Here is a 12,740-nt window from a genome sequence, read left to right as displayed (position 1 = left end):
TGGGTGGGCAGATAGGGTTTCACTACGTTGCATCACTACCAGAGCCACTCATCACTTCCTATGATATTTTAAAAGGCAATTTCCACAGATGATCAAGGAATTTAGAATTGACATGGTTAGAGCCTTTACATTTATCTTGGAACTTTATGAAAATAAGGATGGAACCTAGAGGCAATAGCAAAATGCAACATTATGAGATATAGAACTGCCTAAATTTGAGATTTTCTGGAGGTAACAAGTGAATTTTGGATAGACACAGATGAACTGACTCGAGTTTGCCTCAGTTAATCATGAAAAATTAAACTGCAAATTAATTAAATCTTTATAATACAGCACTAATAAAATAAAACCAGAACTCTGTCAAGAGTAGACTGGGACTGTAAGTATATTCAGTTAAGGCACAAAAACGCTTGTGTAAGCCTACACGACTGTGCATTGTGGGCTAATTTCAGACTGATTAAGCCGACTGGATGCAGGAAGTTACCTGTGGGTATACATAGGCCTTTGATGTACTAAAACCCTGTTACTGAAATCCAATACCAAAAGTAGCTGAAATTATAATGGCTCCAAACTCAGTAAAAAGACAAGTGTAGAAAATTACAATGAAAATCATAAAGAAAAATAATATCCTGCATTTTCAATAATAAAAGGCTTATTCATGGTGAGGACAAATGCTGAAAAGGGAGTTTGATTCTCTTAACTGTAGGCCTACTACGGTATTAATATATTCTGACTCAAATGATAGCCTGCTTTATGTTACGCCCCAAATAGAGTTTTTTTTTTTTTTACAACTGTGGGGAAACCACTGCTATGCGAGGGATTTCTCATAGCTTTGCAGCTGAGGCTATGCAGCTGCCAAAGTTATTTTAAGCTCCATTATACAGCTCTATCGAGCCACAGGGAGCTCATGTACTGGGATTTTTAATGCTATGCTGCCCTCTGGTGGCGAACGCCACTTATGACAATGATTAAAGATGGCTGTATGAGTCATCTTCTTCCCAAATGTCAACCACCTTTCTAACTCACCGCGAGCCACTTGTTTCATAGCCCTGGGTGACTGTAATATTAACTAGCTAATGTCTTTCGTGGCATGGTAGCATGAAACTGATTTGACCTTGGTGGATATTTTAATGTCAAAGCTCTCCAACTCTCTCCCTTCTATATTTCTGGCTGAATCATCACATCACACTCACAGCATGTTTCCCTTCCCTTAATGTTTTTTTTGCTGCGTCAGGCTGTCTCTGTGCCAGGTCTTTCCCTAAGGTTTATCAACTTCTGTTTAGTGCATCACAAGATAAACACCATAGAGAGATTTGCTGAAACATAGCAATGTGTTAATTACCATCAAGGGGTGGTTTCCCAGGCACAGATTAAGATAACTCCTGGACTAAAAAGCCCTTTCAAGATTCTCATTGACCATGCATTTTAATCCAGGACTAGGCTTAATCTCAGTCTGGAAAACCAAACCTTAAGGTATTTGACAAACTGATGACATATAAATTACAGTTTTACTTACCTATCAGGGTGGGGATCCTGATCTCATAAAATAATATGCATACCTTTTATATAATCTTTAAAACCAAGATATTGTAGGTTTCCACTAACAACCAGGGTTGGAAATGCTCGGGAAAATGGGTTCCCCCTCGGAGATCGTTTTGACATGCAGAAATGTGCATCTTTAAATTTTCCTCTATCATTTTGGCATGAACTGAATTCAAGAATTTTACTTTGGAGGGTTCCCCATAGTGATTCTTCTCATTTTTCACCCCTTATAATATGCATATCTTTTTATCATCTTTGAAACCAAGATACTGTATGTTTCCATCAACAACAGTCCTGCATCTACCCTGAGTGCCAGTCTGTTTAATGTGCTATCATGCCAACTCCTTAACACTCATTGTCATGCCAATGACAGCAATGGAGTTGGCAAGAGCTCAAACAGATCTGGGACCGGGCTATCCTGCACCCAGTTCAAGAAGTGGAAATATATTGTGTCTTATTTTCTTCCAATGACAGTACACAACTGGTTCCTCTTAACATTCATATGAAAAAGTCTGTTTATTTGACACCTGTAGACTTTGTTTGTTTATATGAAAAGGTGTTACTAATTCACCCGATGCGTTGATATCACATGTATCAAATGGAATCCTTCAAATCAAAAAGTGGGTTAGATAGAGATCAATCCAAATGCACAACCAAACTTCACAACCAAAATAAACTGGAATATGTGACGTTTGTCAGTCCAGCTTACCTTTGCAAGGTCCACTAGTGAGTTTGCTTGGTCATTCAGCTTGCGTTGCTCCATTTTAACACTTCTCAATCTGAACAGAAGACCATTCAGAACCCAATAAATGTATCTATTTGGTAAAGATGGGTTTAACAGATCTGTGCACACAGAAGGCATACACATAGAGAGCACTCACTCCTAGGGCATGCACAGGATGTGTGTAGAAAATGCAGGAATTGGTTTAAGACAGTTTGATTGGTTGAGCTGCATGCAAGTGAATACCAGAGTATAGAAGCTGCCAGAGAGGAGAATGTATATTACTGCAGTAAATCTTCAGCCCCTGAACTCTACAACAAAATAACATACAAGGGCTCAACTAGGGAGATAAAATCGCTTGCAATGGGATTTTGCTGAAATATAGGATTAAAGCAGTGTATATAAACTATAATAATAAAAGCTTAATCCAAACACTTAGGAGGTTTCTCCATTTTAGTGAATTATTTATTCCCTCAAAAAGCTGCAGATTGTTCAAGTGACAAGTCTTTTTCTATTTTGAAAATCAAAACAATGTCAATCAGAGCAATTCCACCTGAAGTTCCATGATAGCCAAACTCTATATAAAAGGGGATACTAATTCATTTTCAATTAAAAGTAGTTGAAAAACAAATACAGCATTGTAAAATATAATTAAATGATCAAAAAAACAAGATTATATTACTGAGCTTTATGCAGTATACCAGCGCATATCTTTGGACTGTGAGTGTGTTATTGATAAAAGAGAAAATCCATCTGGTATATTATGTAAAATCACCTTAGTTACTGAGTACTGACAGTGATGTGCTGAATTGTTACATAGTGGGAAACTCATCCAGCTGGCATAAAGCTTTTCTGTGTTGGTGACGCAGACAGGTTAAAAAAATAAAATACCCCTCTTCAAGAGCCAGAGTAAAAATATTAACTTTCTTTAATCCATACAGCTGACTTAAATAATTCACATTTCCTGTTTAATTATGGTACTAAGCAAGTGATTTCCACCCACACTAACTGGCACGTCGAAAACAGCAAATGTGCAGGACTCAGGACCACACTCGATCTTTCAAGATAACAGGAGAGCTTTTTTTCCCGCAACCACCCGTGCTGCAGGCTAAATCAGAATGAGACCAACACACGGGGCGAGCTGGAGGTAGGACTGTAACATAGCCCTTGTGGTCAGCTTTTTCTTTCAGATAAAACCCAATGCTCTCAGACTAGCTGGTGAGATAGGCTTTTGAGTTAGCAGGTCTAATTGGACTGTGTGAATTTGATGGTGTACAGCACAGTAGATCAAGGGGAAGAATATGAGGGGTCTGTAGTGGCTGCTAGATTAATCTATTCTCATTCAATGGTGCATCATTGTTAGTCATTCCAGTTCACAGGAAAAGATGTGTGGAGCTAGATGACAAGTTAGACCAACAGGGGGCACTATAAGTGCCACTGAAGGATCCTACAGGCAAAAGACGATGCCTCAGCAGCTAGTGACAGGGTAGCCGTATGGTCCAGAAGAAGCACATTCTAAAACGAGTAGCCAATGTTATTGCAAAAACAGCACTTTTATTGTTCAAGTAATCTGGCAAATTGAAAATAAAAAATGTACTAAAGTGTGAAAGACATCAGCATTAAAACGTTTGTGCAGCTGAGATGTTAGACTTGTCAGAATTCTCAATTTCACGGTTGGATGACCAAAAGCTGTCAAATGGTGTTGATGAACAAGGCAGGCAGGAAGCTGGGGTCAGAATATAAAAGCATCCTGCCCCCTCATACTCAATATTCTATGTCCTTCTGTGATTCAATGCTCCTGTGCGGTCCTGAATTTTCAATAGTTTCTTATTTGCTTTGCTATTCATCAGGGGGAAAACAGCTATGCTAAGCTTTTCAACACCCCTTTGAATTCTTTAAAGGAAGAATCTGCTGTTCAAACAATAGTGTGACCCCTCCACTGTTTCAAAAGCTGAGGGATGGGGTTGGAGAAATGTAACCACTCAAAATCATAGACAGTGCTATGGATTCAAGCACTGACCATCCATGATATCACAATTATAGTTTTGAGGCTATACAGTGTTGGCTTACAATTACATTGTTTGTAAACAATGTTGGTTCGTTCTACCTCAAAGCACAAGAAAGAGGATTTCCACATCCACCAACTCAGATTGTGAAATAGTTTCTACAGTTAGTAACATATATGATTAGCATTCCAGAAAAAGACTGTCTTGTTGAAATATAATTTAATCTCTTAAAAAAGCTAATTGTTTGCATCCAAATTGGCCTTTCAATAACTATAGTACCCAAAATTAGGACCAAACCTCTTCTTACCAATGAGTAAGACACAAGGAATCCCCCCAAAAATCATGCCAATCCCACACCAACAACCAGTATACAGTATCAGTTCTCTATGTTTGACAAGTAGCATGAAGCTGTGGCTTGGAGTATTACTGTTCCATACTATGTAATGTATTCACTGGTTATGTTTTTGTCCCCTTTTCAGAGAAATTAGTAATTGAAGTTGCTTGCATTATTTACCATGACGTAATAGGAAAGTACTAGGCTTTGACCACTAGATACCACTGTACCTGTTATACCACCACACATCAATGTTGCTGCTCTTGTGTTTATTAAATAGATCACATTTCCTTTGAAACTTTGGGTGGAAAACCTATATACACTGCTCAAAAAAATAAAGGGAACACGTAAACAACACAATGTAACTCCAAGTCAATCACACTTCTGTGAAATCAAACTGTCCACTTAGGAAGCAACACTGATTGACATTAAATTTCACATGCTGTTGTGCAAATGGAATAGACAACAGGTGGAAATTATAGGCAATTAGCAAGACACCCCCAATAAAGGAGTGGTTCCGCAGGTGGGGACCACAGACTACTTCTCAGTTCCTATGCTTCCTGGCTGATGTTTTCGTCACTTTTGAATGCTGGCGGTGCTTTCACTCTAGTGGTAGCATGAGACGGAGTCTACAACCCACAGAAGTGGCTCAAGTAGTGCAGCTCATCCAGGATGGCACATCAATGCGAGCTGTGGCAAGAAGGTTTGCTGTGTCTGCCAGCGTAGTGTCCAGAGCATGGAGGCGCTACCAGGAGACAGGCCAGTACATCAGGAGATGTGTAGGAGGGCAACAACCCAGCAGCGGGACCGCTACCTCCGCCTTTGTGCAAGGAGGAGCAGGAGGAACACTGCCAGAGCCCTGCAAAATGACCTCCAGCAGGCCACAAATGTGCATGTGTCTGCTCAAACGGTCAGAAACAGACTCCATGAGGGTGGTATGAGGGTCCGACGTCCACAGGTGGGGGTTGTGCTTACAGCCCAACACTGTGCAGGACGTTTTTCATTTGCCACAGAACACCAAGATTGGCAAATTCGCCACTGGCACCCTGTGCTCTTCACAGATGAAAGCAGGTTCACACTGAGCACATGTGACAGACGTGACAGTCTGGAGACGCCGTGGAGAACGTTCTGCTGCCTGCAACATCCTCCAGCAAGACCGGTTTGGCGGTGGGTCAGTCATGGTGTGGGGTGGCATTTCTTTGGGGGGCCGCACGGCCCTCCATGTGCTCGCCAGAGGTAGCCTGACTGCCATTAGGTACCGAGATGAGATCCTCAGACCCCTTGTGAGATCATATGCTGGTGCGGTTGGCCCTGGGTTCTTCCTAATGCAAGACAATGCTAGACCTCATGTGGCTGGAGTGTGTCAGCAGTTCCTGCAAGAGGAAGGCATTGATGCTATGGACTGGCCCGCCCGTTCCTCAGACCTGAATCCAATTGAGCACATCTGGGACATCATGTCTCGCTCCATCCACCAACGTCCGCCTCGTTGCACCACAGACTGTCCAGGATTTGGCGGATGCTTTAGTCCAGGTCTGGGAGGAGATCCCTCAGGAGACCATCCGCCACCTCATCAGGAGCATGCCCAGGCGTTGTAGGGAGGTCATACAGGCACGTGGAGGCCACACACACTACTGAGCCTCATTTTGACTTGTTTTAAGGACATTACATCAAAGTTGGATCAGGCTGTAGTGTGGTTTTCCACTTTAAATTTGAGTGTCACTCCAAATCCAGACCTCCATGGGTTGATACATTTGATTTCCATTGATCATTTTTGTGTGATTTTGTTGTCAGCACATTCAACTATGTAAAGAAAAAAGTATTTAATAAGAATATTTCATTAATTCAGATCTAGGATGTGTTATTTTAGTGTTCCCTTTATTTTTTTGAGCAGTGTATTTGGCTCATTATGAAAATACATTGTCTGGTCAACCTCACAAGTCCTCTGAAGCAATTCAGTTTGTCCTTCTCTTTGCAACCTAATGCTTCCACCCAACTCTCCTTGAATAGTCCAACAAGTGGCATCTATCTGAGAGGACTATCTGTATGGCGCAATTCTCATATGAAGACTTTTCCAACAAGCCCAGAACCTTGATGGAGAAATGGGCTAGTGACTAAAATGTTGTGACAATCCTAATAAAATAATACATTGCATGGCAGTCTTATGTTTATCAATACAATTATCAGGAAACAGCTCTATATGTATTGGGATTAGTGACATTTCCATTTAACCCAATACCATTACAAAACACTATACAGTGTGTGTTTGGGACTGTTACCCGTGAAGACCAGTAGAGACCATAACATTGAAGCCATCAGAAATGCTGTAGCCTAATGGTTTGCTTGTTCTCAAGGAATGGTCTAACAGTAACGAAGCCAGAATTCTTTCAAAGTGAATAAACCACATACAAAGGGGCCATTTCCTGGACACAGGTTAAGTGTAAAAGAAGGATAAACTGGATGGTTTTCATGGAGGACTGGCTTGAATTGTGACTGCAATTTATTTTCATCATAAGGGTGAAATTGCAACCCAAAGTTGCAAAGGAAATGTTGTGATATACAGTATTAAAACACAAGAGACCAGCAAAATGGATATAAGGGTGTGGCGGGATAGCAGGAACCACAGCATCTCGTGGTCAAATCCCTATACTTTCATACTACTTTATGTCAAATGATGCAAGTGACTTTAAAAACATGACCAAATTCACAATGAATAGATTACATAGTATGGAGAAGCAATACTCCATGCTGCAGAGTGATACTACTTGTCAATCATTGAAAACTGATATTGTACACTGGTCATTGGAGTGGGATTGGCATGGGGTGTGGGGGGTCAATGGGTGGCTTTTGGCATTTTGGGGGGATTCCTCATGCCTTACACATTAGTAGAAGTTGGGTCCAAATCGGATGTTGCGTACTATTATTATTATTGAAAAGTATATATTTTTATTGAACCTTAATTTAACAAGGCAAGTCAGTTAAGAACAAATTCTTATTTACAATGATGGCCTACTCCGGCCAAACATGGAGGACGCTGGGCCAATTGTGCGCCGCCCTATGGCACTCCCAATCCCGTCCGGATGTGATACAGCCTGGATTTGATGCAGTGCCTTAGACCGCTTCGCCACTCTGAATCCTATACATTTAAATGGCCAATTTGGGTGCAACCAATTTGCTTAATTGCTCTGCAATCAAATTACATTTCAACAAGATAGTGTTTCAGGAATGCTAATCTTACCTGTTTCTAACTACAGAAACGATTTCAAGAACAATCTGAGATGGTGGGTATCATGGCTTGCTGAAATGACATGGCGCAAATCTGTAGTAAAACAAGTTTATATATTTGGGTTCTAATGGGGTACAACAGTTAATTCATCAATCCCTCATGGGATTAGTTGATGTTCTTCAAGAATCAATGTGAATATGTAGTTCATTTAAAAGTAAAGAAAATAGATGTAGCAATCACAGATGGCCCCTTTAAGGCAATATCAACTGTGCTGCACCATATATTTTTTTGCGGTTGCTATCTTTGTCTTGACCTGTTTACCTCGCTGTAGGAAGACTGATGCTAATTAGTCTTCAGTGTAATGGGCAGGCCGTTCTGCTGCCTGACTCTGCCCTGCCTGTCTTACTACTGGGATTTGTGCTGAGGAGGAGAGAGTCTCACGCTGTGTCAGTTACAGCACAGCGTCTCTAAAGCAGGAGGAGTTCACGGAGGCTTACCCCGACCTTTGCCTCTCAGGTCGTGTCCCTGTTTCACACCCCCACTGAGTCGCCAAGCTAACGGACACATGCTGCTTCCTGTCCCGCTTCCTCCTGTACCCCTACCTTCCTCCCTGCCTCTAAGAGTGCAAGGTTGGTGTCATTATAAAGAGGACGATCTGTGTGCCTGCGAAAAAATCCTCTCATCTTCTCCAACATATTGGAAGACATCTGGTTGTGTACATGCATCATGCTAGTTGTAGGCAAATGCATCACACCACTAAGGGTGTTACGAGCCATTACGCTAGACTAATGAGTGTGGATAGCTCAGTGCAGCTATGCATGTCAAATGCGTCTTCCTAAAATCGGTGAATTCTGCTGGTAGTCATAATGGCCACTGTCTTTATTGCTACCAGTCATCCAAGAGAAAAATGGAGGAAATGCAAATGTTACAGGCGTCACAATGGTTTCACAAGCCGAAAGATGACCCCTAGCCCTGTTTAATGTAGCTAAGGCAGATTGATGGGGGAGTATGCATTAACCTGGACAGATGTGTTCTATTCTGTAGTTATTACAGCAAGCCTCTCCTCTCCTCAAGCACCAGCGGTCATCCTTCGGTTCATGAAAGCACAGATTATTGGAGTTTAATCAGTGGATTTCTGATTAAAGATCAAATTCTCATCACATTCATGCAACAATGGAAAGAAAAACACCTTCCATCACCAATAATTGAAATTCATCAAGGGAAAGTTACATGGGAACATTAGCAGTGTATGTGTCTTCTCATTAATGAGGTGCACAGGGAAGGGGTTGGCATTGATGCTTAATTGGCAGATGTGTAATGCTTTGATAGATAAAAAGTAGGGCAGAATTGATCAAGAGGTCTTTGCTTTCTCTAAAGAGACCATGCTGGGTTTCTGTAGGCTAGTGCGTCATATTCACTTATTTTGGCCTTATCATCATGCTGTTCAGCTAATGATCTAAAAGAGAAATGAAAATCTTGACGGTGTTGTAACTGGCTATATAAATTGAAATATAGCGTTACAGACAAATGTACATTATGTGACATCTAATCAGTCATTGCTCGATGGGAAATCAAAATGTGTAGCTGTGGTATGAATTTCACTTATCAAATGAGGGAGTGAAATTTTTAGTCACATCATTGAGTCAAAAAGACAAGCTCTCATTTGCATGCACACACCATATCTGTAGCTACATGTTAGGCGAAGACTTACTTTCGAGCTCTATTGCATTGTGTCGACACAAATAGGAAAAAAAGGAAACATAAAATAGACAAAATAATTATTACAACATCAGATAAATGTGTCCAGATGGCAGGATCAGTCTCCTGCTCAGGCCTGGGTACTGCAACCCCAATCCCACTGCTGCCATTTTGAATAACAACAACACATACAAATCACAACACTAACATCAACTTAATACCATCATCCCTATCACCATCAGCAGCACCTCATAGCTATGCCTCACCTCAGGCTAGCTAGCTAAGTTGTCTAGCTAACATTTACCTAGGTTTTCCCCAGGATCACACCATTGAAAAAGCCTCACTTCAGAAGAACAAAGTTAACTCCTCCTCCCCTCAGATCTGTCCCCTACATTGGTGGAGGATCTTACAGGGTGATTGATCCAGCTCTGGCATAGGAACTATTCATACTTTTTCCACAATTGCCTCAAGACAGGTCACTGACCCCTCTCCAGCCCTCCACTTGAGGGATGAGCATGCTCCCAGGCAGGCCCTGTATGTGGCCACTGACTCATCCCAACACACGGTGTGAGTACATCCACCCAGGCAAGCCACACTTGGAGCTGAACCCTGCAGCTGAGGCCACAGGCATCACTTGACTTAGCACACACCAGGAAGTGCTCTCAGAACCACAACTTCTCTGCTAAGACCCACTCCCTCTTCATACGGCTTACTGAGCCTGTACAAAAGGGGAGATGGACATGCCCTTGAACAAAGTGGTGGAAGTGGCATTTTACAGCTGAATCTGGTCCTGTGGAGATTCTGCCTAAACTCTGAGGGTTTCCTATTATTTGCTCGTCCTAAAGAAGAGGAGGTCGACATGATATGCTGTCATTACCACAAATAGCCCGAGGACATAATAACCCTGCCCGAGCAACTATGACAGAAGCCTATAAAACAGCTGCATTTTGGATGGGGGTTGCAGAAGCCAATACTCCCTTTCAAGAATAAAATATTTTAATGTCGTCATTGTATACGATGCATATAAAAAAAATAATCTTGAGCAAATTAAAAGCTGCACACAGGAGACCACACAGTTCAGTTAACACAGATAAAACATACAACACAGAAAAGTATATCGAAACAAATAACAGTTTCACTGTAGCATCTGAATATAATCTGACCCTAATCATAATAATCATTTCAACCAAACCTGACCTCAAAAAGAAGAAATATCTCATTGAGTTTCATATGATAGTCAGTCGCTTAGTTAAAAGGTGGGGAATGCAGTGGTAAAAGTAGGCTTAGGTTTATAAAAAAAGAGAGAACATTAACATCAATAGGGTTTTGGAGATAGAGAGCAGAGACTGTCTCAGAGACTACCTGACAAGTAACTGACTGATCATACAGGACTAAAGGAACCACACGGATGTGTAGGCCCAGAGGTCAGCATGACATCTGACTCCGATCTTAGATACACAACAGTCATGTTGACATGCAATAGAACTGGCAGGTCCTTACATCATGGTGATGCAGGATGAGATAGGGGGTGGGCAGAGAGAAGTTCTCCTGTCATCACTGAGAAGGCAGGTTAGTTTAGGTTGTGGTTCAAATGGTTTAGAGTTGTTTTGAAGATACTGGATTGCACAAAGAATAATTAAATGCCGATAAGTTATCTGCAATTGAGAAAGAGCTCCCAGTCCTTTTACATTCTTCTGATCTAATAAGTCAATTGCTTTCAATAAAAAGATTGAATGACTACTTTGCAATTCTTACCACATTTTAGCTAGTAACACCACTATGACACCATTATATTATAATATAGAATTTAACAGTATCAGAATTCTCTTACTACCAAGTCAACTTTGATGTTAAATAATTGACCTATGAGGGTTGGTTTCTAGACATTCTAGTGAATACTAATACAGCTAGCATGACTGCTACTATAATTCATTCCTTCTCAAAAGCTGTTAGGGCACTACTGACATGTTTTGGGACTAAATACTTCCCGACTCCATTCCAACTTATCAATATTACAAAACAATGGAGTGAAATGAGAAACAACAAAAGAAAGAAGGTCAACATTGTAAATACAGATTTGGGCTACAGGTGTCAAACAATTCAGATCTCAGGTTTGTATTATTATCTATGATACTGTATGACAAAGTGTGGGACTGCAGATACCAGTGTGTAATAAGTATTTACCACACTGCCAGCAGCGTTTCAGACAGGGTACCTACTGATGAATGGCTTGGAGGAATTTCCTCTGGTGCTTCCTGACTCTGGCATGGTCCATCTTCCTCACAAGTTTGGTGTTCTTGTAGATGAGCCAGGTCTCCCTCAGTACATTTGCAGCTGTGTTTTTCACCTGGCACACAAAGAGCACGGTTAGAAACACTGTTGACGGTAAACAAAATAGTACTCATGTAATGGAAAACATACTGTACTCATTTTCAACCATGCTCGGTCTTCCTGAAATAGAACACAATGGAGAAACGGGGGAGCTGAGATTTATTCCTTTCCAATGTTTACACTTAAAACCACAAGCAAGTGAAGTATTTCCTTACTCTTTTTGTCAGCTGGGTGTCCATCATAAAATTATGAACATGTTTTTCAGCTTTGGTTAACTCCAGTTTCTTTGCAACCACAGCCACTACCAAGGCTGTGCAGCCGGCTCCCTGGGAGGAACAAACAGACTGTTACACGTTGCCTGTATTTAGTCAGTTGCATTTGTTTTTTAACCTTATTAGAATAATAGGGAATTATGCTATAAACAAAAAGGAAATCACAGATTCTGACTTCTGATATCCTCTGAATATGAATGTATCCGCACTGCCACCCCACCAGAGATTTAAAAAAGAAATATTGGCAGGTTTTAAAAAAAGTAATAAGACACATAAGGGCTGGATTTAAAGATATAACCTCATAAGCAGCACTGCAAAAGAGAGCACAGCTGTGGCATGAGAATGTAATGTCATTTCTGCAGTAGGGCTCACCATAATACCAGTGAGGAGACAGACTCCTTTTCCACAGTAAGTGTTGGGTACCATGTCCCCATATCCAATGGTTAGAAAAGTGATTGATATCAACCACATGGCTCCTAGAAAGTTGCTGGTTATGTCCATGTTGTCATGGTATCTGGAATGGAAGGTTCCAGATAAGTGTCAGACTGGAGTCAGCTTGCCAAATACTTAAACGTCTTATACATTATAGAAACATCTGTGCCTAATTCATGTG

At 41.0% G+C, this 12,740-nt stretch overlaps 1 protein-coding gene across 3 annotated transcripts in view; it reads right to left on the bottom strand.

Moving 5' to 3' along the window:
- Nucleotides 1-12,740, bottom strand: part of LOC110509890 (small conductance calcium-activated potassium channel protein 2-like) — a 35,988-nt gene that overhangs the window by 3,247 nt on the left and 20,001 nt on the right. The window contains exons 4-9 of one of the 3 annotated variants that reach the window (XM_036967203.1): nucleotides 12,500-12,641; nucleotides 12,071-12,181; nucleotides 11,946-11,975; nucleotides 11,744-11,871; nucleotides 9,538-9,546; nucleotides 2,252-2,321 (exon numbers count right to left, since the gene is read on the bottom strand). In XM_036967203.1, coding sequence (XP_036823098.1) covers nucleotides 2,252-2,321; nucleotides 9,538-9,546; nucleotides 11,744-11,871; nucleotides 11,946-11,975; nucleotides 12,071-12,181; nucleotides 12,500-12,641 — 490 coding nt within the window. The remainder of the gene's footprint in view (nucleotides 1-2,251; nucleotides 2,322-9,537; nucleotides 9,547-11,743; nucleotides 11,872-11,945; nucleotides 11,976-12,070; nucleotides 12,182-12,499; nucleotides 12,642-12,740) is intronic. The other 2 variants (XM_021591076.2, XM_036967204.1) reach the window with 2 other exon arrangements.

This window comes from Oncorhynchus mykiss, chromosome Y (assembly GCF_013265735.2).
Source record: "Oncorhynchus mykiss isolate Arlee chromosome Y, USDA_OmykA_1.1, whole genome shotgun sequence".
Taxonomy (NCBI): domain Eukaryota; kingdom Metazoa; phylum Chordata; class Actinopteri; order Salmoniformes; family Salmonidae; genus Oncorhynchus; species Oncorhynchus mykiss.
The sequence above is the reverse complement of the archived record's forward strand: the minus strand, read 5'-3'. Positions and strand labels throughout refer to the sequence as shown.